We start from the raw sequence: 26,848 nt of genomic DNA, 5'->3' as shown, positions 1-26,848 counted from the left end.
CCAGAATGTTGCCATCTCTATCCACGATGGCATTTACACCCCGCGGAGCCCAACGGTCTCGAAACTCCTCCAAGGCCACTGTGGACTGCGCGTGTTCCTTTTCAATAGTTACCCGAGCACGAACGTACCCCCTAAACATTGCCAGGCAGTCTGCCCGGGGAGATCCTCCCGCCACCCGTTTCCAAGACCCTCGGATGGCGGATTTCGCCAGCCCCAGGAGCAAGTTGACTAGGACATCCTCATCCCTCCATGCCCCCTTCCTTACTGGATGACCATATATAAACAGGGTGGGACTAAAATGCAGCCAGAAGGCGAGAAGCAGCCCACGCAAATATGCAAAAAGAGGCTGCAGCCTCACACACTCCATGTCCATGTGGTACACGGTCTCCTCCAGCCCGCAGAAGTGGCATGCGGGTGGGAAGTCCATGTACAAACTGAAAAACTTATTGCAGGGCACTGCCCTATGCAGTACCCTCCAGCCGAGATCCCCCAGGTGCATGGGAAGAACCCCGGCGTAAAGGGACTTCCAGTGGGGACCCTCCTCACCTCTGGGTGGAAGGACCGACCGCCATGGCGTGTCGGGACGGTGTACAAGGGCAAGGAAGTGGAGGATGTGGAGTAGCAGCCCATACAGATACCTCCTACTTGCATCCCTGAATGGGACTGTGGGTATCGATGAGAGACGGCTCAAGTTGTGCGGACACGGCTCCCGGAGAAGATTGCGGGGTCTGGGCCCGACCAGCAGCTCGGCCTGAGTCGGTCCACACAACTGAGCCGCACCGAGAGCCACTGAGGTAGGGCAAGGGCCGGCCAGGACCCCGCCCTCCGCCTGAGGAGGGGATTCCCGGCCTGAGGCGACCATGTTCCAGACTCTCAGTAGGTCCTGATAGAAGCCGGGCAGACTCCGCAAAGCAGTACGGCTGACACCCGCCGGTGGTAGCCGCATGTCTTCATGAAGACAGCAGCCCCTCCGGAGGAAGAAAGTCGCCAACACGTGCCACCTGGGAGGGTGCTCGGCGTACAGGAATCTCTGCAGAGTCCTGAGGCGGAGAGCCGCCAGCTGCGTTCGGACGCACACCAGCGACTGTCCGCCCTCTCCCACTGGGAGACTCAAGACCGCTGCAGAGACCCAGTGTTTCCTGTTGCCCCAGAAGAAGTCCACTAATTTCCTCTGCAGTCTTGCAACAAATGGGGCAGGAGGGGCCAAGGTGACCATCCGATACCACAACATGGAGGCCACCAGCTGGTTTATGACCACCACCCTGCCTCGATAGGAAAGCACCCTGAGAAGGCCTGACCAGCGCCCCAGCCGGGCCATGACTTTCATCTCCAGGTCCTGCCAGTTCGCCAGCCAGGTCTCCCCAGAAGGACTCAGGTAGACTCCCAGATAGAGAGTCTACAGATAGAGAGGTGTAGAGAGAGCTTCACTCTGTGTATGACCCCGGGAGTGTGTGATGGGATGGTGTGGAGGGAGTTTCACTCTGTGTCTGACCCCGGGAGTGTGTGTTGGGATGGTGTGGAGGGAGTTTCACTCTGTGTCTGACCCCGGGAGTGTGTGTTGGGACAGTGTAGAGGGAGTTTCACTCTGTGTCTGACCCCGGGAGTGTGTGTTGGGACGGTGTAGAGGGAGTTTCACTCTGTGTCTGACCCCGGGAGTGTGTGATGGGACAGTATGGAGGGAGTTTCACTCTGTGTCTGACCCCGGGAGTGTGTGATGGGACGGTGTAGAGGGAGTTTCACTCTGTGTCTGACCCCGGGAGTGTGTGATGGGACAGTGTGGAGGGAGTTTCCCTCTGTGTCTGACCCCGGGAGTGTGTGATGGGATGGTGTGGAGGGAGTTTCACTGTGTCTGACCCCGGGAGTGTGTGATGGGACAGTGTAGAGGGAGTTTCACACTGAGTCTGACCCCGGGAGTGTGTGATGGGACGGTGTGGAGGGAGTTTCACTCTGTGTCTGACCCCGGGAGTGTGTGATGGGACGGTGTGGAGGGAGTTTCACTCTGTGTCTGACCCCGGGAGTGTGTGATGGGACGATGTGGAGGGAGTTTCACTCTGTGTCTGACCCCGGGAGTGTGTGATGGGACGGTGTGGAGGGAGTTTCACTCTGTGTCTGACCCTGGGAGTGTGTGATGGGACGGTGTGGAGGGAGTTTCCCTCTGTGTCTGACCCCGGGAGTGTGTGATGGGACGGTGTAGAGGGAGTTTCACTCTGTGTCTGACCCCGGGAGTGTGTGATGGGACGGTGTGGAGGGAGTTTCACTCTGTGTCTGACCCCGGGAGTGTGTGATGGGACGGTGTGGAGGGAGTTTCACTCTGTGTCTGACCCCGGGAGTGTGTGATGGGATGGTGTGGAGGGAGTTTCACTCTGTGTCTGACCCCGGGAGTGTGTGATGGGACAGTGTGGAGGGAGTTTCACTCTGTGTCTGACCCCGGGAGTGTGTGATGGGACGGTGTGGAGGGAGTTTCACTCTGTGTCTGACCCCGGGAGTGTGTGATGGGACGGTGTGGAGGGAGTTTCACTCTGTGTCTGACCCCGGGAGTGTGTGATGGGACGGTGTGGAGGGAGTTTCACTCTGTGTCTGACCCTGGGAGTGTGTGATGGGACGGTGTGGAGGGAGTTTCCCTCTGTGTCTGACCCCGGGAGTGTGTGATGGGACGGTGTGGAGGGAGTTTCACTCTGTGTCTGACCCCGGGAGTGTGTGATGGGACGGTGTGGAGGGAGTTTCACTCTGTGTCTGACCCCGGGAGTGTGTGATGGGACGGTGTGGAGGGAGTTTCACTCTGTGTCTGACCCCGGGAGTGTGTGATGGGATGGTGTGGAGGGAGTTTCACTCTGTGTCTGACCCCGGGAGTGTGTGATGGGACAGTGTGGAGGGAGTTTCACTCTGTGTCTGACCCCGGGAGTGTGTGATGGGACGGTGTGGAGGGAGTTTCACTCTGTGTCTGACCCCAAGCAGAGGGGGGTTCCTGTTTTCAGCCCTTTCACACCACCAGATTCAGTAACAGTTATTGGTCTACATCCATCAGGCTCCTAAACCTGCAAGGATAACTTCACTCACCTCAACAAGGTGATTGAGTCTATGGACTCACTTTGAATTGCTCTCCAACTCATGTTCTTAGCATTATTTACCTGTCTATTTATCTGTCTATTTACCTGTCTATTTATTTATCTATTTACCTGTCTATTTACCTATCTATTTACCTATCTATTTATCTGTCTATTTACCTGTCTACCTATCTATCTATTTATGTGTCTGTCTTATTGTGTATGTCTGTCTGACTTCAGCCGTCACCCCATCTTCCCACCACCGTAACAGTGATCAAGTTCCTCTTGTCCTTACCGACCACCTCGTCAGCTTCCATATCTAACACATCATCCTCCACCATCTCCAAAGGGATCCTGCAACCCTACAAATATATCTTTACCCTGCCCCCACCGCATTGCCGCAGGAATCGCTCCCCCTATGATTCCTTTGTCAGTTTGTCCCTCCCCATTAATCCCCCTTCTGGCACAGATCCCTGCAAGCGGCCAGGATGCCTCTCCTGCCCCGACACCTCCGTACGGAGCTCCTAACAGTCCTTCCAGTGAGGCCACACTTCGCCTGCGACTCTGCTGGGGTCGTCTACTCTGTCTGGTGCTCCTGACGTGGCCTCCTCTACATTGGTGAGAGCCAACGTAAACTGGGGCACTGCTTCATCAAACACCTCCAATCCATCTGCCGTAAACAGAACTTCCCAGTGGCCAGACATCTTCATTCCAGTTCCCGTTTCCATTCCGACATGAGGGTCTCGTGCCAAGGTGAGGCCAGTCTCGGGGTGGAGGCGTCACAACTGGACAGTCTCCAACCTGATAGCGTGGATATCGATTCCTACTTCTGTTTAAAAAATAATCCCTCCCTCCCCCTTCTTCTATTCCCCACTCTGGCCTCTTACCCCTGTCACCTCTCCCTGGTGCCCCTCCTCTTTCCCTTTCTCCCATGGTCCACCCTCCTCTCCTGTCAGATTCCTCCTCCTCCAGCCCTTTACATTTCCCACCCACCTGGCTTCACCCATCATCTTCTCACTATCCTCCTTCCCCTCCCTCCACCTTCTTATTATGGCATCTTCCCCCTTCCTTTCAAAGGCACGTTCAATGTCAGAGAAATGTAAACAATGTACATCCTGAAATGCTTTTTCTTCACAAACATCCACGAAAAACAGAGGAGTGCCCCGAAGAATGAACGACAGTTAAATGTTGGGACCCCAAAGCCCCCTCAGCTCCCCCCTCCCACGCATTAGCAGCAGCAAGCAACGATCCCCTCCCCCAGCAGCAAGAAAGCATCTGCACCCTCCACCCGCCGAGCACTGAGGCATGCAGCGAAGTATCACAGACTTGCAGAACCCAAAAGACTGCTCGTTCACCCAGTATTTCGACACAGCACAGGCTATGTTCAGGATGTACACAAGTGTGACCACTTGTGTTAAGGAATACTCCGTGACCGTCACCTTGTGATATCCCTACGTGTGTTTTGGAACTTAGGTGTTTCTTTGTGGACTCTAGTACTTAAGGGACGACCACTCGACTTCTGGAATCTTCTGCGACTGCCACCTCATTATCCCTGCGTGAATCACTTGTCCTCTGGAATTCTCCGCGATCGTCACCTTGCGTCATCTCAATGTGGATTTATGAACCCTTCCCCACAGACACTTGTACCTGTTCCCGTGGATTCCGGAACCTTCTGGATTGCCGTCCTAGGACTCTATTTCAGTAAGACTTAGGAAGAACTGTTTCCAAACCTCCACAGTTTGTCAGCTAAGATGCAGTGCACCGTTAGTTTGATTAAGGGAGCAATTGTTTTAATTGTCTATATTTTTGTGTAGGTATTGAAAATATATTTAACATTAAAATCTGTGCCTGTGGTCGACTGTAACACGTGGTTCTGCAGGCGGGCAGACTCGAGGTTGGTGCCCTGGCAGGAAATCGGCGTGTCATGGGAGACGGAAGATCTGTGGCTGTGTGCCCAGAGACCCGAGGGACATCTCTCATTCCCTTATTAGGGAGTGAAAGCCTGTGCTGTGTCGAAATACTGGGTGAACGAGCAGTCTTTTGGGTTCTGCAAGTCTGTGATGCTTCGCTGCATGCCTGAGTGCTCGGTGGGTGGAGGGTGCAGATGCTTTCTTGCTGCTGGGGGAGGGGATCGTTGCTTGCTGCTGCTAATGCGTGGGAGGGGGGAGCTGGGGAGGCTTTGGGGTCCCAACATTTAACTGTCGTTCATTCTTTGGAACATTCCTCTGTTTTCGTGGATGGTTGTGAAGAAAAGGAATTTCAGGATGTTCATTAAATTCTCTGACATTAAGTGTCAGTGTAACACACCCGAATCCATGTATGGATTAACAAAAGGCGTTCGCCACAGAATACTGCAGCGATCCGAGAATGGAGCATACAAAGTGACAGTCACACATCCAATAGGCACTGTGTGCCGCAAATTATCACAATCCTCTGGACACAGAGAAATATTAGGACCACCCACTGCTGCAGTGAACTCCAACTAACTCAGCTCGACTCACTCTCTCACTGGCACCTCACAGTCCGTTGTATCACTTAGCTGCCAACATTTCCAAAAACCTCCCGAATTGAATAGAAAAAGCCTACGCTCGTTGGATATATGACGCCATTCACCCACCTCGACCAGGCGCGTCTAAATGACGCTTACGGTTAATCAAAACATGTAAGCTGTGAAATCAGGAAACTCCAAAGACGAGCTAATCTTCTAGGCCGCGTCCTTGGTATATTCCAGTCCTGATGAAGGGTCTCGTCCAAAATGATCGACTGTTAATTCCTTTGCAGAGATGCTGCTCCAGCATTTTGTGTGTGTTGCTCTGGATTTCCAGCATCTGCAGAATCTCCTGTGTTTCTGATATCTGTCCATCTTTCTCTATTGTTGCTATTATTTGTTTGTTGTTTTCTCTTTGCACGGTTCATCTTCCTTTACACGCTGGTTGCTTACCAGTCATTATTTTGCAGTTTTTCGTTGTATTTCTCTGTAAAAGCCCACGAGTGGACGAGTCTCAGGGTTGTATATGGTGACGTGCATGCTCTTTGCTGATAAATGTAATTTGAACTTTGAACTGCACCGTCTCCCCCCCCCCCCCCCCCAGAGACGGCGGTGAACATCGGCTACTCCTGTAAGATGCTGACCGACGACCTGGCCGAGGTTTTCCTGCTCTCGGGAAGCACCGTCCACGAGGTGCGCGAGGAGCTTCGGTGAGTGTTCTCCGTCAGGGAACGGGTGGGATCCCCGGCTGCAGCACGCGGGTGGGAGAACCCGCAGGGGCTGTGCAAAGCTGCATCCAAGGGGTGTGACTCCATCCCCACCAGCACCGTCCACGAGGTGCGCGAGGAGCTTCGGTGAGTGTTCTCCGTCAGGGAACGGGTGGGATCCCCGGCTGCAGCACGCGGGTGGGAGAACCCGCAGGGGGCTGTGCAAAGCTGCATCCAAGGGGGTGACTCCATCCCCACCAGCACCTCCTTCAAGGGAGCAGAGGTCCAGGAGTTTGTCACTGGGGGTCTGGGATGTGACTCTGGTGAATCTGGGGGTGGGGGGTGTTCCTGAGGAATGGAGCTGGGGATCTGGGAGCCCTTGAGTCAGGGTCTGATCGGAATGGGGAATGCCGACCCAGCTCCCAACCCTTTCTGCTGCTTACGTCAGCGGGCCTGAGGTCGAGAGGGTTCAGAGCTTCGTTCCCAAATGTGAACATCCCCCACAGCCTGTCCTGCTCCATCACAGCCAACAAAGTTCACCAACACCTCTACTCCCTCAGGAGGCAAAAGAAATTCTTCATATTCCCATAGACCTTTATCGATGCACCATGGAAAACTTTCTCCCTCAGACAGCAACTGCGCTGCCTGTGACCGCAAGAAACTGCAGAGAGGTGTGGACACAGCCTCCCCCCGTCTCACTCACACTACCTCAGTAAAGCAGCCCAGATAGTGGTCACTCCCTCTTCTCCCCCTCCCCTCGCCCACTGGGCAGAAGGTACAAAAGCCTGAAGCCACCAGGCTCAAGGGCAGCTTCTACCCTGCTGTTAAATGGTTCCCCAGTGCGATAAGATGGACCCTTGACCTCACAGTCTACCTGTAACAATCTTGCACGTTGTTGTCTGCCGGCCCTGCACTCTCTCTGTAACTGTGACACTCTATTCTGCATTTGGTTACTGCTTCTCCGCTGTACAACCTCAGTGCTCTGTGTGATGAAATAGTCTCTATGGACGCACGTAGAACGCACTGGGCATCCGTGTGTGGCAATTATAAATCATTTCACCATCTCTCTCCCCCCTTCCCCACTCTTCCCCACTCCTGTCTCCCTCTGCTCACCCCCTCCTCTCTCCCCTTCCCCCCCTCCTCCCCTTCCCCAACCCCTTCCTCTCCCCCCTCCTGTCTCCCCTCCTCTCTCCCCTTCCCCCCTCCTCCCCTTCCCCAACCCCTTCCTCTCCCCTCCTGTCTCCCCTCCTCTCTCCCCTTCCTCCTCCTCCCCTTCCCCAACCCCTTCCTCTCCCCCCTCCTGTCTCCCCTCCTCTCTCCCCTTCCCCCCTCCTCTCTCCCCTTCCCCCCTCCTCCCCTTCCCCAACCCCTTCCTCTCCCCCTCCTGTCTCCCCTCCTCTCTCCCCTTCCCCACTCTTGCTCCTCCTCCCCTCTTCCCCTTCTTCCTCCTCCTCCTCCCCAACCCCTTCCTCTTTCCCCCCCTCTCTCCCCACCTCTTTCCCCTCCTCTCTCCTCTCCTGTTCTCTCCTCTTCTCCCCTCTCCCCTCCCCCTTCTCCTGTATATTTCTCTCTCTTGATCTCTCTCTCTCTCTCTTCCCTTCCAGTCATGCCCGCCAACGGATGCGTGACTCCTTCCGCTCCATCAATGGCTACAGCTCCTCAGAGAAGCTCACCTCGCCTCACCTCACCTCAGTGGTGGAGGTCGTGCCTGGGGAGTGTGCCCTGGTCATCAGTGGGCACAGTTTGGTGAGTTTGCACCCCCTCCACACTCCCCGCTCCCAGCATGGGTCCTGGTGGGAAAGGTCGGCACGTGGTGTTAGACCGCTGACAACAGACGGGGGTAATGCACACACACACACACACACACACACAAAATGCTGGAGGAACTCAGCAGGTCGGGCAGATTTCGGGGTAGTGGGAGAGATTTGGAGGGCAGCAGAGGGGGATAGTCCTCATCCAGAGAGTGGAACACACAGCCGCAGAACGGGATGGAAGCAGAACACCTCTGACCCCTGAACTATTGACCTGGGTGGGTTGCCCTACGGGGAAGGGTTGGACAGGGCAGGCCTGTGCACTCAGAGTCCTGGGCCATATCTGTCTGTGGGAGTGTACCAGACTGTCTCCCCACCGTCTAACAGCCGTCTGTGCCCCAGGCCCAGGCCCTAGAGGCTGACATGGAGCTGGAATTCCTGGAGACGGCCTGTGCCTGCCGTGCTGTCATCTGTTGCCGGGTAACGCCCCTGCAGAAGGCCCAGGTGGTGGAGCTGGTGAAGAAGTACAAGAAGGCGGTGACCCTGGCCATCGGTGATGGCGCCAACGATGTCAGCATGATAAAGAGTGAGTCCTTTCAGGCCGTCGCACCTGTACCGATCCTTTCACCTCGCTCTCCCATTCGTCCCTCTCCACGCCACACACCCTCTCACTGGCTGTTGTCCCAACCACACGCACTCCCATTGGATGTTCTTCCAGCCACTTGCACTCCTGTTGGCTGCTCTCCCAGCCAGTTGTACTCTCATTGGTTCTCTCCCAACTAAGTTCAGTCATTGGTCACTCTCTCAATAGTGCCTCTCTGTCCCAATGGTCGCTCTCCACTGCCTCCTGCACTCCCTTTTAATTTCACTCTCCCAGCCTCCGAACTCCCATTGGTCACTTCACGATACCCCACACTTTCCCATTGGTTACTCTGGCCCAGCTCTCCCATTTGCTGTGCTCCTTTTAAATTTGTTCCCATTTCTAAATGCTAGCAGTATAAAGCATCCCCTTATCCTCCCCATCTCTGTAACCCCCCCCACTCCACCAGCCTCTAACCCCTCCCCGTCTTCATAAACTCTCTGGCCCCTATAGCTGTCTCTGTAACCCCCTCTGGTCCCTACCCCTTCCTCTGTAAAACCTCAGGACCCTACACCCCTCTCCGTTTCTGTAACCCCCTCCAGCCTCAACACCCCTCCCTCTCTGTTACCCCCTCCAGCCTCAACACACCTCACTGTCTCTGTTACACCCTCCAGCCTCAACACCCCTCCCTCTCTGTAACCCCCTCCAGCCTCAACACCCCTCCCTATGTTACCCCCTCCAGCCTCAACACCCCTCCCTCTCTGTGACCTCCTCCAGCCTCAACACCCCCTCCCTGTCTCTGTAACCCCCTCCAGCCTCTACACCCCTCCCCGTCTCTGTGACCCCCCTCCATCCTCTACACCCCTCCCCGTCTCTGTAACCCCCTCCATCCTCTACACCCCTCCCTGTCTCTGTGACCCCCTCCAGCCTTTACACCCCTCCCCATCTCTGTGACCCCCTCCATCCTCTACACCCCTCCCCGTCTCTGTAACCCCCGCCATCCACTACACCCCTCCCCGTCTCTGTAACCCCCTCCATCCTCTACACCCCTCCCTGTCTCTGTAACCCCCTCCATCCTGTACACCCCTCCCCGTCTCTGTAACCCTCACCATCCTCTACATCCCTCCCCGTCTCTGTAACCCCCTCCATCCTCTACACCCCTCCCCATCTCTGTAACCCTCACCATCCTCTACACCCCTCCCCGTCTCTGTTACCCCCTCCATCCTCTACACCCCTCCCCGTCTCTGTTACCCCCTCCATCCTCTACACCCCGCCCCGTCTCTGTAACCCCCTCCATCCTCTACACCCCTCTCTGTCTATGTTAACCCCTCCAGCCTCAACACCCCTCCCCGTCGCTGTAACCCCCTCCATCCTCTACACCCCTCCCCGTCTCTGTAACCCCCTCCATCCACTACACCCCTCCCTGTCTCTGTTAACCCCTCCAGCCTCAACACCCCTCCCTGTCTCTGTTACCCCCTCCAGCCTCAACACCCCTCCCTCTCTGTTACCCCCTCCAGCCTCAACACCCCTCCCTCTCTGTTACCCCCTCCAGCCTCAACACCCCTCCCTGTCTCGGTTACCCCCTCCCTGTCTCTGTAACCCCCTCCATCCTCTACACCCCTCTCTGTCTCTGTTACCCCCTCCAGCCTCAACACCCCTCCCCGTCTCTGTAACCCTCACCATCCTCTACACCCCTCCCCGTCTCTGTAACCCCCTCCATCCTCTACACCCCTCCCCGTCTCTGTAACCCTCACCATCCTCTACACCCCTCCCCGTCTCTGTTACCCCCTCCATCCTCAACACCCCTCCCCGTTTCTGTAACCCTCACCATCCTCTACACCCCTCCCCGTCTCTGTTACCCCCTCCATCCTCAACACCCCTCCCTCTGTGTAACCCCCTCCATCCTCTACACCCCTCCCCGTCTGTGACCCCCTCCAGCCTCTACACCCCTCCCCGTCTCTGTAACCCCCTCCATCCTCTACACCCTTCCCCGTCTCTGTAACCCCCTCCATCCTCTACACCCCTCTCCGTCTCTGTAACCCCCTCCATCCTCTACACCCCTCCCCGTCTCTGTAACCCCCTCCATCCTCTACACCCCTCTCCGTCTCTGTAACCCCCTCCATCCTCTACACCCCTCTCTGTCTCTGTAACCCCCTCCATCCTCTACACCCCTCCCAGTCTCTGTAACCCCCTCCATCCACTACACCCCTCCCTGTCTCTGTTAACCCCTCCAGCCTCAACACCCCTCCCTGTCTCTGTTACCCCCTCCAGCCTCAACACCCCTCCCTCTCTGTTACCCCCTCCAGCCTCAACACCCCTCCCTCTCTGTTACCCCCTCCAGCCTCAACACCCCTCCCTGTCTCGGTTACCCCCTCCCTGTCTCTGTAACCCCCTCCATCCTCTACACCCCTCTCTGTCTCTGTTACCCCCTCCAGCCTCAACACCCCTCCCCGTCTCTGTAACCCTCACCATCCTCTACACCCCTCCTCGTCTCTGTAACCCCCTCCATCCTCTACACCCCTCCCCGTCTCTGTAACCCTCACCATCCTCTACACCCCTCCCCGTCTCTGTTACCCCCTCCATCCTCAACACCCCTCCCTGTCTCTGTAACCCCCTCCATCCTCTACACCCCTCCCTGTCTCTGTAACCCCCTCCATCCTCTACACCCCTCCCCGTCTCTGTAACCCTCACCATCCTCTACACCCCTCCCCGTCTCTGTTACCCCCTCCATCCTCAACACCCCTCCCCGTCTCTGTAACCCTCACCATCCTCTACACCCCTCCCCGTCTCTGTTACCCCCTCCATCCTCAACACCCCTCCCTCTGTGTAACCCCCTCCATCCTCTACACCCCTCCCCGTCTGTGACCCCCTCCAACCTCTACACCCCTCCCCGTCTCTGTAACCCCCTCCATCCTCTACACCCCTCCCCGTCTCTGTAACCCCCTCCATCCTCTACACCCTTCCCCGTCTCTGTAACCCCCTCCATCCTCTACACCCTTCCCCGTCTCTGTAACCCCCTCCATCCTCTACACCCCTCCCCGTCTCTGTAACCCCCTCCATCCTCTACACCCCTCTCTGTCTCTGTAACCCCCTCCATCCTCTACATCCCTCTCTGTCTCTGTTAACCCCTCCAGCCTCAACACCCCTCCCCGTCTCTGTAACCCCCTCCATCCTCTACACCCCTCTCTGTCTCTGTTAACCCCTCCAGCCTCAACACCCCTCCCCGTCTCTGTAACCCCCTCCATCCTCTACACCCCTCCCCGTCTCTGTAACCCCCTCCATCCTCTACACCCCTCCCTGTCTCTGTTACCCCCTCCAGCCTCAACACCCCTCCCTCCCTGTGTTACCCCCTCCAGCCTCAACACACCCTGTCTCTTGTTACCCCCTCCAGCCTCAACACCCCTCCCTCTCTGTTAACCCCTCCAACCTCAACACCCCTCCCTGTTACCCCCTCCAGCCTCAACACCCCTCCCTGTCTCTGTTACCCCCTCCAGCCTCAACACCCCTCCCTGTCTCTGTTACCCCCTCCAGCCTCAACACCCCTCACTGTTACCCCCTCCAGCCTCAACCCCCCTCCCTGTCTCTGTTACCCCCTCCAGCCTCAACACCCCTCACTGTCTCTGTTACCCCCTGCAGCCTCATCACCCCTCACTGTCTCTGTTACCCCCTCCCTCTCTGTTACCCCCTCCAGCCTCAACCCCCCTCCCTGTCTCTGTTACCCCCTCCAGCCTCAACACCCCTCCCTCTCTGTTACCCCCTCCAGCCTCAACACCCCTCCCTGTGTTACCCCCTCCAGCCTCAACACCCCTCCCTGTCTCTGTTACCCCCTCCAGCCTCAACACCCCTCCCTGTCTCTGTAACCCCCTCCAGCCTCAACACCCCTCCGTCTCTGTTACCCCCTCCAGCCTCAACACACCTCCCCGTCTCTGTAACCCCTCCAACCTCAACACCCCTCACTGTCTCTGTTACCCCCTCCCTCTCTGTTACCCCCTCCAGCCTCAACCCCCCTCCCTGTCTCTGTTACCCCCTCCAGCCTCAACACCCCTCCCTCTCTGTTACCCCTCCAGCCTCAACACCCCTCCCTGTGTTACCCCCTCCAGCCTCAACACCCCTCCCTGTCTCTGTTACCCCCTCCAGCCTCAACACCCCTCCCTGTCTCTGTTACCCCCTCCAGCCTCAACACTCCTCCCTGTCTCTGTAACCCCCTCCAGCCTCAACACCCCTCCCTGTCTCTGTTACCCCCTCCAGCCTCAACACCCCTCCCCGTCTCTGTAACCACTCCAGCCTCAACACCCCTCCCTGTCTCTGTAACCCCCTCCAGCCTCAACACCCCTCCCCATCTCTGTTACCCCCTCCAGCCTCAACACCCCTCCCTCTCTGTTACCCCCTCCAGCCTCAACACCCCTCCCTGTGTTACCCCCTCCAGCCTCAACACCCCTCCCTCTCTGTTACCCCCTCCAGCCTCAACACCCCTCCCTGTGTTACCCCCTCCAGCCTCAACACCCCCTCACTGTCTCTGTTACCCCCTCCAGCCTCAACACCTCCCTGTCTCTGTTACCCCCTCCAGCCCCTGCACCCCTCCCCTTCTCTGTGACCCCCTCCAGCCTCAACACCCCTCCCTCTGTGTAACCCCCTCCATCCTCTACACCCCTCCCCGTCTCTGTAACCCCCTCCATCCTCTACACCCCTCCCCGTCTCTGTAACCCCCTCCATCCTCTACACCCCTCCCCATCTCCATAACCCCCTCCCTCCCCTACACCCCTCCCCGTCTCCGTAACCCCCTCCATCCTCTACACCCCTCCCCGTCTCTGTAACCCCCTCCATCCTCTACACCCCTCCCCGTCTCTGTAACCCCCTCCATCCTCTACACCACTCCCATCTCTGTTACCCCCTCCATCCTCTACACCCCTCCCCGTCTCTGTAACCCCCTCCATCCTCTACACCACTCCCTGTGTTACCCCCTCCAGCCTCAACACCCCTCCCTCTCTGTAACCCCCTCCAGCCTCAACACCCCTCCCTCTCTGTAACCCCCTCCATCCTCTACACCCCTCTCTGTCTCTGTTACCCCCTCCAGCCTCAACACCCCTCCCTCTCTGTAACCCCCTCCAGCCTCAACACCCCTCCCTCTCTGTTACCCCCTCCAGCCCCTACACCCCTCCCCGTCTCTGTAACCCCCTCCATCCTCAACTCCCCTCCCTGTCTCTGTTACCCCCTCCAGCCTCAACACCCCTCCCTCTCTGTTACCCCCTCCAGCCTCAACACCCCTCCCTGTGTTACCCCCTCCAGCCTCAACACCCCTCCCTGTCTCTGTTACCCCCTCCAGCCTCAACACCCCTCCCTGTCTCTGTAACCCCCTCCAGCCTCAACACCCCTCCGTCTCTGTTACCCCCTCCAGCCTCAACACACCTCCCCGTCTCTGTAACCCCTCCAACCTCAACACCCCTCACTGTCTGTTACCCCCTCCCTCTCTGTTACCCCCTCCAGCCTCAACCCCCCTCCCTGTCTCTGTTACCCCCTCCAGCCTCAACACCCCTCCCTCTCTGTTACCCCTCCAGCCTCAACACCCCTCCCTGTGTTACCCCCTCCAGCCTCAACACCCCTCCCTGTGTTACCCCCTCCAGCCTCAACACCCCCTCACTCTCTGTTACCCCCTCCAGCCTCAACACCTCCCTGTCTCTGTTACCCCCTCCAGCCCCTGCACCCCTCCCCTTCTCTGTGACCCCCTCCAGCCTCAACACCCCTCCCTCTGTGTAACCCCCTCCATCCTCTACACCCCTCCCCGTCTCTGTAACCCCCTCCATCCTCTACACCCCTCCCCGTCTCTGTAACCCCCTCCATCCTCTACACCCCTCCCCGTCTCCATAACCCCCTCCCTCCCCTACACCCCTCCCCGTCTCCGTAACCCCCTCCATCCTCTACACCACTCCCATCTCTGTTACCCCCTCCATCCTCTACACCCCTCCCCGTCTCTGTAACCCCCTCCATCCTCTACACCCCTCCCTGTGTTACCCCCTCCAGCCTCAACACCCCTCCCTCTCTGTAACCCCCTCCAGCCTCAACACCCCTCCCTCTCTGTTATCCCCTCCAGCCTCAACACCCCTCCCCGTCTCTGTAACCCCCTCCATCCTCTACACCCCTCTCTGTCTCTGTTACCCCCTCCAGCCTCAACACCCCTCCCTCTCTGTAACCCCCTCCAGCCTCAACACCCCTCCCTCTCTGTTACCCCCTCCAGCCCCTACACCCCTCCCCGTCTCTGTAACCCCCTCCATCCTCAACTCCCCTCCCCGTCTCTGTTACCCCCTCCAGCCTCTACACCCCTCCCGTCTCTGTGAACCCCTACTCCGCTCCCGATCTCTGTAAACCTCTTTAGCCACAACACCTTCCCAATTTCTATAACACCCCCTCCCCTCACCCCCTGCACCCCGCCCCGTCTCTGTAAACCCTTTCACCCCCTGCACCCCTCCCCATCTCTGTAAACCCTTTCACCCCCTGCACCCCTCCCCATCTCTGTAAACCCTTTCACCCTATCCCTCTCCCCATCTCTGTAAACCCTTTCACCCCCTGCACCCCTCCCCATCTCTGTAAACCCTTTCACCCTATCCCTCTCCCCATCTCTGTAAACCCTTTCACCCCCTGCACCCCTCCCCATCTCTGTAAACCCTTTCATCCTATCCCTCTCCCCATCTCTGTAAACCCTTTCACCCCCTGCACCCCTCCCCATCTCTGTAAACCCTTTCACCCTATCCCTCTCCCCATCTCTGTAAACCCTTTCACCCCCTGCACCCCTCCCCATCTCTGTAAACCCTTTCACCCTATCCCTCTCCCCATCTCTGTAAACCCTTTCACCCCCTGCACCCCTCCCCATTTCTGTAAACCCTTTCACCCCCCTGCACCCCTCCCCATCTCTGTAAACCCTTTCACCCCCTGCACCCCTCCCCATCTCTGTGACTCCCCACACTCCTTCCTGTCTCTATACCACCTACAGCTGTCCCGGTCCCTGGGAGCCACGCCAGCCCCTACATCCAGACTCCTCGTATCCGCACCCCCCCACCCCTCGGATGGGGTTTGCCCCAGATTGACGTTGGTGCTTGTGCCCGTGCAGCCGCTCACATCGGAGTGGGGATCAGCGGGCAGGAGGGGATCCAGGCTGTCCTGGCGTCTGACTACTCGTTCTCGCAGTTCAAGTTCCTGCAGAGGCTGCTGCTGGTCCACGGCCGTTGGTCCTACCTGCGCATGTGCAAGTTCCTCTGCTACTTCTTCTACAAGAACTTTGCCTTCACCATGGTCCACTTCTGGTTCGGCTTCTTCTGCGGCTTCTCCGCCCAGGTACAGCCCCCCCCCCCCCCCACGTTGCCCTGGGGTCCCTTGATACGACACCTGCGGGTGCCCTCTCCCTTCCTGTCCCGCCTCGGCCCCCTCCTCCGTGTCTTGTCACCCCTGGGGTGGGGGGGGAGTAACATCTGGCTTCACCTCTGGCTGTAACAAGCCTTGAGATAACATCTGGCTAAATATTGCACACGATCCCTGTGTTCTAACATCTGGCCTGCATCTCTTACCAGTTCTAACATCAGGCTATAACAGTCCTGCCACTAACATCTGGCTGATACACTACAACACATTCTCTATGTTCAACATCTGGCCTTCACATCTGTCAATTCTGGTTTCAACATCTGCACCTCTGGCCATAACAGCCCTGGCACTAATGTCTGGCCAAACATTGAATAAATTCCCTACATCCTAACATCTGGCTGATATTGCCTGCATTCCCTACAGTCTAGTAACTGGTTGGACCTCTGGGCATAAGAGGACTGGCTGAGCCCTGCACACTTAGTCAGGCGTTCTAACTTAAGTCCTCACTGGTTCTAACATCTGGATCCACCCCTAGGTGCAACAGGCATGACACTAACATCTGTTCAAACGTTGTACACATCTGTCTGATCTGGCTTTAACATCTGGCCACACCTCCAACAAACCAGGCCTGTACTAACATCTGGCTTATAGCATTCCTTTTGCCTGATATCTGCTGACCCAGCTGCACATCAATCAATCTTGCTAACAAATGGCCCCATTCCACACATTCAGAGACAACTCTAACATCTGGCAGGTCACTGCATGTCCCCTGTTCATCAAGCCAACCCCCTCTCTCTCTTAGTCCTAACATCTGGCTAATCCCCTCTATACATCTGTTGTCCTTGATTCTAACATCTGGCCCCACCTCAGTAATACTTGGCCCATTCCAACATCTCACTGATCACCTATTTTCTAGGTTCTTGCCAAACCGCACCCCCCCCCCCCCACCTTCACATCTGTCAATCCCTGCCACCCCAAAATGGCTGCAGTGTGCACTGTTTACAAAATGCACCGCAGTTACTCAGCCAGGCTACTCCGACAGTCCCTCCTGAAGCCACCACAGGGGTCCTGTTGACCAAGCCAACTGGAGAACCCGTCAGCTGTTCCTGAACCGCCACCGGGTCTGAATCCCAGAACTCCGTTCCCACTGGACCGTGGCAGTTCGAGACGGGATCAAAATACTTCAGAGCAGAATTAGGCCATCTGGTCCATTGAGTCTGCTTTACCATGCCCTTACTAATCAAAAACCCATCAACGTTAGCTTTAAATATCCCCAGTGAATGGACTCCACCGCTGTCAGTGGCAGTGAATTGTACCGATTCACCGTCCTCTGGGCAAACAAATTCCTCCTCATCTCTGTTCTAAAGTGATGTGCTTCTAGTCTGAGGCTGTGACTGTCCCACTATAGGAAGCATCCTCTCTATGTCCACCCTATCTAGGCCTTTCAGTATTCAGTAAGTTTCAATGAGATGCCCCTTCATTCTTCTAAACAGGCCCAGAGCCGTCAAACGCTCCTCAAGGCTCACCCCCACCCTACTCCTGAGGGGTGGTGAGGGAATGCTAGTGACTGCCTGCCCTCGTAATCGGTTTTGTCTTTTCCCTGCAGACTGTCTACGACCAGTACTTCATCACTCTGTACAACATTGTCTACACGTCCCTTCCTGTACTGGCCATGGGAGTGTTTGATCAGGTACGAGCCACACCCGTCCGTACCTACCGGCTCATCGGTGCTGCTGTTGGAATTGGTTTGGTACTGCGGCGTGTACCGAGATACAGTGAAAACCTTGTCGTGCACACAGAGCATCGGGGTGGAACAAGGGAGAGCAGTAACAGAGTGCAGAGTAAATGGTAACAGCTCAGTACGGAGCAGGTAATGAGGTGGATTGTGAGCTCAGGAGTCCATCTTATCATACTGGAGGTGGAAACTGTCCGTGAGCATGCTGGTCCGTACTGTCAGGGTGTTGTACCTACTGCCTGATGGGAGGGGGGAGAGGAGTGTGCAGTGGGTGACGTCTGCCTTACTGAGGGAGAGGGAAGTGAAGACAGAGTCCATGGAGAGGTTCAGCAGACTGGGACTTTATTCTTCGGACTGTAGGAGACTGAGAGGTGACCTTACAAAGGTGCATAAAATCATAAGGAGCACATTTGGGGAGAATGCAAGGCAAGCTTTTCACCCAGAGGGTGGTCCGTCTATGGAACGAGCTGCCAGAGGAAGTGGTTGAAGCAGGTACATTAACATAAGACACCTAGACAGGTACATGGATCCGAAAGGTTCAGAGGGATACGGACAGGTACACGGATAGGAAAGGTTTAGAGGGATACGGACAGGTACACGGGTAGGAAAGGTTTAGAGGGATACGGACAGGTACATGGATCCGAAAGGTTTAGAGGGATACGGACAGGTACACGGATAGGAAAGGTTTAGAGGGATACGGACAGGTACGTGGATCCGAAAGGTTTAGAGGGATACGGACAGGTACACGGATAGGAAAGGTTTAGAGGGGTACGGACAGGTACACGGATAGGAAAGGTTTAGAGGGATACGGACAGGTACACGGATAGGAAAGGTTTAGAGGGATACGGACAGGTACACGGATAGGAAAGGTTCAGAGGGATACGGACAGGTACACGGATAGGAAAGGTTTAGAGGGATATGGACAGGTACACGGATAGGAAAGGTTCAGAGGGATACGGACAGGTACACGGATAGGAAAGGTTCAGAGGGATACGGACAGGTACACGGATGGGAAAGGTTTAGAGGGATATGGACAGGTAGACGGATAGGAAAGGTTTAGAGGGATACGGACAGGGACACGGATAGGAAAGGCTTAGAGGGAGGTGGGACTGGCTAATCTTGGTTGGCATGGATTAGTTGCCGGCTAATGCCTCTATGCCGGCTCTTGATCTCGGGTCAGCTGTTCCTGCACCTTTTACCCCTCCTGACATTTATCCTCAGTGAAACTTTAGCTGAATCCGTTCCCTCTTCCCTTGCATGGCCAGAGCTCAGAAGCTCCTCCCTTTCGACAGGAGGGCTAGTGAGGGTGGTGCAGCTGAGGTGACCTACATGGGCTTTCGACAGGTTAATCGGCAAATGAAGAGCAAAAAGCATAGGAGCAGAAGTAGGCCATTCACAATTCCATCATGGGAGATTTATTATCCCTCTCTAACCCTATTCTCCTGCAATATTTGATGTCCTTAAATTGGTATATTGCCATACGTACTGAGGTGTAGTGTCAGACTTTTCCTATGTCATCTGTTGGGATCATTTCATCACATTAGTACAGAGTAAGGCAGTGACAGAATGCGGAATAAAGTGAGAGAGAGTGCAGTGGCTTGAGGTCGGAAAAGTCCTGGGACCGGATGGCAGTTTGGATGCAAGACGGCTTTGGGAAGGGAAGTTTGAAGGTTGTTAGGTGTGTTTGGTGCCGTTTGTTGACCTCCAGCCGACGGGAGCTGTGAGATTTCATGGCCCGGATGGTGGGGATCTTTGATGATGGACGTGGCCTTGTTGAGGCAGTGTCTCCTGTAGGTAGGACCGATGGTGGGGAGGGATGTTCTTGTGAGGTGCTGGGCTGTGTCCAGTCCTCTCTCTGCAGCTTTTTGGGTTCCTGTGTGTTTGAAATGCCTTACCAGAACGTGGTGCATCTGAAAGTGTAATTGTTGGCCCAGGATGTCCCGGAGCAGAGGAGCCTGCAGTACCCAAAGCTGTACGAACCGGGACAGCTGAACCTGCTCTTCAACAAGCGGGAGTTCTTCATCTGCATAGCGCAGGGGATCTACACCTCCACCGTCCTCTTCTTCATCCCCTACGGGACCTTCGCCGACTGCACGCGCAACGACGGCACCCACATGGCCGACTACCAGTCCTTCGCGGTCACCGTGGCAACCTCGCTGGTGATCGTGGTGAGTGTGCAGGTGAGGCATGTTAAACGTGGTCTCACACACGCAGGCGCGTGGGGACAAGTCCTGCACACATACAGAAACGCAGGCACGCACACGCATACAGAAACAAACACACGCACACATCCAGAAACGCAAACACACGCACACATACAGAAACGCAAACACACACACACATACAGAAATGCACAAAGGAGCACAGACACACACTGAGTCAGTGATACTGCGTTCCTGGGCACCTCCGGTCCTTCCTCACGTGTCGGGCAGCCGTTCCCTGGTCCGAGGTCCCGTGGGTGAGTGGGCTTCTCAGAACTGCGAACTTTGCACGTTCTCTTTGCCACGGGCTAACCCCTCTTCTGTCGCTGACCTCCAGATAGGACTGGACACTGGCTACTGGACGGCAATCAACCACTTCTTCATCTGGGGCAGCCTCGCCATGTACTTCGTCATCCTCTTCGCTATGCAGAGTGCCGGCCTCTTCGAAATATTCCCCAACCAGTTTCCATTCGTAGGTGAGTCCCTGAGCGGTGGTTTACGGGCAAATGAGGCCCATCGCAGAGTAATTCTGCAACTATCCAACACATTTTCTCACACCCTCAGTTACTGAGACTCTCGAATGGCAAGTGCGTGTGGGGGTGTGTGTGTGTCTGCGTGTGTACAAACGGAAAGAGCTTACAGACTCTACTTGAGCAACACATACAACACGCTGGAAACGAGCAGTCAACGTCTCGGGCCGAAACCCTTCGACCGGCTGAGTTCCTCCAGCTTATTGTGCGTGTTGCTTTGACCCCAGCATCTGCGGTGTACCTTGTGTTTAAGAATTGACTGGAGGAGAGTTAGGGTGTCCACTGCGACCCTGTTTCCTGCTCCCATTAAACCCCCATAAGGTGCAGGAGGAGATCTAGGCCATTCAGTTCATCAAGTTTGCTCCACCGTTTGATCATGGCTGATATGTTGTCCTTGCCTTCTCCCTGTAGCCTTTGATGCCCCAACTCTTCAACAACCTATCAACCTCTGCCTTAGATAAACCCAGTGGCTTGGCCTCCTCCCCCACCGTGGCAATGATTCACCACCCCCTGGTCCAGGCCCCCCCACCACCGTTCATCTAAACTCCAGTCCGTACAGGGCCCGAGCGAGCAAACGCTCCTCTGCAGTAACAGTACAACTCCCATGAACCTCCTCTCCGTTGTGGGGCCCAGAACCGCTCACACTGCCCCAGGTGCGGTCTGACCAAACCCCAGCAGTATCGAACCCCTGCTTTTTATATTCCAGAATAATCATTCACATTCTAAAACGGCCTTGTGAGTTGTGGGTCGCTGTGATGCTACGATCCTGGTGTGAGGGAACAGTTTGTGTTTCAAGGGTACACGGTCTGGTGGGAGAGGATGGTGGAGGAGGGGGCGTAGAGCGAAGAGGTGACCCCTGTTCTCTGCCCTCCTGCAGCCAACGCCAACAACACTCTGGGGCAGCCGGTGGTCTGGCTCACCATAGCCCTCAGCACCGTCATCTGCATCATACCCGTCATCGCGTTCCGCTTCCTCAAGCTCGACCTGCAGCCCCAGCTGGCAGACACGGTAAGATCCTCTGTCCCTGGGCTCCACACCCCCACCCTCCCTCTGGCTCCTGAACCCACTCGATCTGCCCACCTCACACTCGGCTCCGTCCCCTCCGCACTCGATCTGCCCACATCACACCTCAATCTGCCCACCTCACACTCGGCTCCGTCCCCCCCGCACTCGATCTGCCCACATCACACCTCAATCTGTCCACCTCACACTCGGCTCCGTCCCCTCCTCGCACTCGATCTGCCCACCTCACACTCGGCTCCATCCCCTCCTCGCACTCGATCTGCCCACCTCACACTCGGCTCCATCCCCTCCGCACTCGATCTGCCCACCTCACACTCAGCTCCGTCCCCTCCGCACTCGATCTGCCCACCTCACACTCGGCTCCGTCCCCTCCGCACTCGATCTGCCCACCTCACACTCGGCTCCATCCCCTCCTCGCACTCGATCTGCCCACCTCACACTCGGCTCCATCCCCTCCTCGCACTCGATCTGCCCACCTCACACTCGGCTCCATCCCCTCCTCGCACTCGATCTGCCCACCTCGCAATCAATCTGTCCACCTCACACTCAGCTCCGTCCCCTCCTCGCACTCGATCTGCCCACCTCACACTCGGCTCCATCCCCTCCTCGCACTCGATCTGCCCACCTCACACTCGGCTCCATCCCCTCCTCGCACTCGATCTGCCCACCTCGCAATCAATCTGTCCACCTCACACTCGGCTCCGTCCCCCCCGCACTCAATCTGTCCACCTCACACTCGGCTCCGTCCCCCCCGCACTCGATCTGCCCACCTCACACTCAGCTCCGTCCCCTCCGCACTCGATCTGCCCACCTCACACTCGGCTCCGTCCCCTCCGCACTCAATCTGCCCACCTCACACTCGGCTCCGTCCCCCCCGCACTCGATCTGCCCACCTCACACCTCAATCTGTCCACCTCACACTCGGCTCCATCCCCTCCTCGCACTCGATCTGCCCACCTTGCAATCAATCTGTCCACCTCACACTCGATCTGCCTACCTCACACTCAGCTCCATCCCCTCCTCACACTCGATCTGCCCACCTCACACTCAGCTCCATCCCCTCCTCGCACTCGATCTGCCCACCTCACACTCGGCTCCATCCCCTCCTCGCACTCGATCTGCCCACCTCACACTCGGCTCCATCCCCTCCTCGCACTCCATCTGCCCACCTCGCAATCAATCTGTCCACCTCACACTCGATCTGCCTACCTCACACTCAGCTCCATCCCCTCCTCGCACTCGATCTGCCCACCTCACACTCGGCTCCATCCCCTCCTCGCACTCGATCTGCCCACCTCGCAATCAATCTGTCCACCTCACACTCGATCTGCCTACCTCACACTCAGCTCCATCCCCTCCTCGCACTCGATCTGCCCACCTCACACTCGGCTCCATCCCCTCCTCGCACTCGATCTGCCCACCTCGCAATCAATCTGTCCACCTCACACTCGATCTGCCTACCTCACACTCAGCTCCATCCCCTCCTCGCACTCGATCTGCCCACCTCACACTCGGCTCCATCCCCTCCTCGCACTCGATCTGCCCACCTCGCAATCAATCTGTCCACCTCACACTCGATCTGCCTACCTCACACTCAGCTCCATCCCCTCCTCGCACTCGATCTGCCCACCTCACACTCGGCTCCATCCCCTCCTCGCACTCGATCTGCCCACCTCGCAATCAATCTGTCCACCTCACACTCGATCTACCTACCTCGCACTTGATCTACCTACCTCGCACTCAGCTCCATCCCCTCCTCGCACTCGATCTGCCCACCTCACACTCGGCTCCATCCCCTCCTCGCACTCGATCTGCCCACCTCGCAATCAATCTGTCCACCTCACACTCGATCTGCCTACCTCACACTCAGCTCCATCCCCTCCTCGCACTCGATCTGCCCACCTCACACTCGGCTCCATCCCCTCCTCGCACTCGATCTGCCCACCTCGCAATCAATCTGTCCACCTCACACTCGATCTACCTACCTCACACTCGATCTACCTACCTCGCACTCAGCTCCATCCCCTCCTCGCACTCGATCTGCCCACCTCACACTCGGCTCCATCCCCTCCTCGCACTCGATCTGCCCACCTCGCAATCAATCTGTCCACCTCACACTCGATCTGCCTACCTCACACTCAGCTCCATCCCCTCCTCGCACTCGATCTGCCCACCTCACACTCGGCTCCATCCCCTCCTCGCACTCGATCTGCCCACCTCGCAATCAATCTGTCCACCTCACACTCGATCTACCTACCTCACACTCGATCTACCTACCTCGCACTCAGCTCCATCCCCTCCTCGCACTCGATCTGCCCACCTCACACTCGGCTCCATCCCCTCCTCGCACTCGATCTGCCCACCTCGCAATCAATCTGTCCACCTCACACTCGATCTGCCCACCTCGCAATCAATCTGCCCACCTCACACTCGGCTCCATCCCCTCCTCGCACTTGATCTGCCCACCTCACACTCAGCTCCGTCCCCCCCGCACTCGATCTGCCCACCTTGCACCTCAATCTGCCCACCTCACACTCAGCTCCGTTCCCTCCTCGCACTTGATCTGCCCACCTTGCACAGCTCCGCCCCCCCACACTCGATCTACCCACCTCACACTCGAACTGCCTACCTCACACTCTGCTCCGCCCCCCCGCACTCGTTCTGCCCACCTCACTCTCGGCTCCATCCCCTCCTCGCACTCGATCTGCCCACCTGGCACCTCAATCTGTTCACCTCATACCCAGCTCCACCCCCCCCCCGCACTCGATCTGCCTCCCCACACTGATCCTGCCCCCTCAATTGTCTCCACCCCACTCCCTCCCCTGGGCTCTGTCCCTGACTCCAGATCCTGTCTGTTCATGCCAGAACTCTGCACCTAGGCCCCACCCAGCACCATGGGCCCTGCTCCCCTATCCCTTTGAATGCCGTCCCTTCTCCCAGGCTGCACCACCCCCAGACAGGCCCTGGCTCATCCCATGGCCCTGCCTGTTCCCACCCTCCCCCGTCCCCGTCACACAGTCCCCCCCTTGCTCTCACCATCCCCCTTCCCCTCAGCCTCCTCCTTTACTCCCCATCCTCCCTATCCCCTCTGCCTGTCAGCCCTTTCCCCCTCCGTCCTGCCTCTCCCCACCCGCAGACATGCCTCTGACTCTCCCCCTGCCCCCGCCAGGTCCGCTACACCCAGCTGGTCCGCAAGAAGACGAAGCCCTCGCACCGCTGCCTGCGCCGGACGGGCAGGGGGGACTCTCGCCGTTCCGGCTACGCCTTCTCCCACCAAGAGGGCTTCGGCGAGCTCATCACCTCCGGCAAGAACATGCGGCTGCCGGGCCTGGGCCTGGGCCTGGGCCTGGGCCCGAGCTGGATCGATACCATCCGCCGCCGGAGGTCCGAGCTGGCTGCCTCACCCGGCGCCAGCCCCGTCTCCGTTGAGCAGGCCCCACCCGCGGGCGAGGAGGCCTCTGTGTAGGGGCTGGAATCATGGGATGGGCCCTGGGGGAGATCAGAGGAGTGGGCAGGGCCTGTTACCGGGGTTGGAGCCTGCAAGGGTTGAGGATTGAAGCTTTCTCTCTGCCTCCCACTCTCCCTCTGCCCCTCTGCTTATTCTCTCTCGCTCTCTCCCCTCCCCATTCAGTTCCACCACCTATTTCTATGCCTTTCTTTCTCCCCTCCCCTTCTCTATTCTGCCTTTCTCCCTCTCTCCCTCACCTTCCCACCCTCCCCTTTCCCTTCTCTCTCACCATCCCCTTCTTCTTCTCAGGGGAGGTCGAGGACTGGAGTCTCATACCACTTGTCATCTCCCCTTCCTCTCATGCATTCTCTCTCGGCCTCCCTCATTCCCTCTCCTTCGCTTCCCGATCTGTCTCTATTTCCTCTCTCTATCTTGGTCACCAAGAGCGCGTGCACACACACGGACACACACATGCACACACACACACAGTCACTCACATGCACACACTCACACACACTCACACACACACACACACACTCACTCACTCACACACACACACACACTCTCACACACGCACACACAGTCACACATACACTCACACACACACTCACACACACACACTCACTCACACACACTCTCACAAAAGCACACACAGTCACACATACACTCACACACAGTCACACAGACACACATGCAGTCTCTCACACACACACACAATCACACACACACTCTCACACACACGCACACATTCTCACACACACACTCTCTCACACATACACACACTCACACACACACAGTCACATACACACACTCACTCACACACACAGACACACACAGTTTCACACACGCACACACACACACACTCATACACACAGTTTCACACACACTCACACACTCACACACACACTCTCACACACTCACACACACACACTCTCACACACACACACAGTCACACATACACACACTCTCACTCACACACAGACACACACACACACACAAAGTTTCACACACACTCACAACACACTCACACACACACAGACACACACACACAGTTTCACACACACACACACTCACACACACACACACACACAGACACACACACAGTTTCACACACGCACACACACACACACTCATACACACAGTTTCACACACACTCACACACTCACACACACACTCTCACACACACACACAGTTTCACACGCACTCACACACACTCACTCACACACACACTCTCACGCACTCACGCGCCATGATACACAGCAGTCAAGGTGACATTGATACAGCTCAGGGCATTCTGGAGTTCAGAGTTGAATTCCAGTGCCGTCTGTAAGGATTCTCTATGTTCTCCTGCGTGGGTTTCCTCCGGGTGCTCTGGTTTCCTCCCACAGTCCAAAGACATACTGGTTAGTAGGTTAATTGGTCATTGTAAATTGTCCCATGATTAGGCTAGGGTTAATTGGGTTTGTTGGGGTGATGTGGTTCGAAGGGACAGAAAAGCTTGCTCCGTGCTGTATAAACAAGTAAATCCATCGGGCAGACACGCTGAAGGAACGGCGCCATCATCGGACATCAAACCACAAAGAACCCTCGCAAACTTGACACGTTGCTCCAGGGGCTTCAACTGGTCCAACCCTCGTCATCCATTTGACCCCCTTGGGAGCCGATCTCCGAATCCAGAACAAACCCACGGCCCATACCATTGTAGGCAACGACTATGTTAGTCATCCATCTTGGGCTGACAGAGATGGGCCCCAAGGGCTCGAAGACTCACTGCCCCAGTATTAAGGCCTGGACTTCGGCCGAATTTAGAAAAGCATAGAGCCACTGTTTTGCTCTATTGTTAAGTAACAATATTAGACAAAGCCACTGTGACACCGACTATTCTTTCTACATCCTTCATCAGCACACGTTTATTTTGTAAGCTATAAAAGCATCCAGCAACAAGTTACCCTGGACACAAAATGGTGGACAAGCGTGACATGAAATGTTTA

General features: G+C 56.7%; 1 protein-coding gene across 1 annotated transcript in view; it reads left to right on the top strand.

The window, feature by feature from the left end:
• LOC132400063 (phospholipid-transporting ATPase ID-like) overlaps positions 1 to 25,136 on the top strand; it is a 153,049-nt gene extending 127,913 nt beyond the window's left edge. The window contains 9 exon segments of the mRNA XM_059981146.1: positions 6,137 to 6,386; positions 7,844 to 7,985; positions 8,393 to 8,576; positions 15,673 to 15,896; positions 17,527 to 17,610; positions 19,590 to 19,835; positions 20,194 to 20,332; positions 21,264 to 21,394; positions 24,579 to 25,136. Of these exon segments, the coding sequence (XP_059837129.1) occupies positions 6,137 to 6,386; positions 7,844 to 7,985; positions 8,393 to 8,576; positions 15,673 to 15,896; positions 17,527 to 17,610; positions 19,590 to 19,835; positions 20,194 to 20,332; positions 21,264 to 21,394; positions 24,579 to 24,875 (1,697 nt within the window). The 3' untranslated portion in view covers positions 24,876 to 25,136.
• The last annotated feature ends 1,712 nt before the right edge of the window (positions 25,137 to 26,848 follow it).

The sequence above is a fragment of the Hypanus sabinus genome, chromosome 9 (genome assembly GCF_030144855.1).
Source record: "Hypanus sabinus isolate sHypSab1 chromosome 9, sHypSab1.hap1, whole genome shotgun sequence".
In the NCBI taxonomy this organism is placed as follows: domain Eukaryota; kingdom Metazoa; phylum Chordata; class Chondrichthyes; order Myliobatiformes; family Dasyatidae; genus Hypanus; species Hypanus sabinus.
The sequence above is the reverse complement of the archived record's forward strand: the minus strand, read 5'-3'. Positions and strand labels throughout refer to the sequence as shown.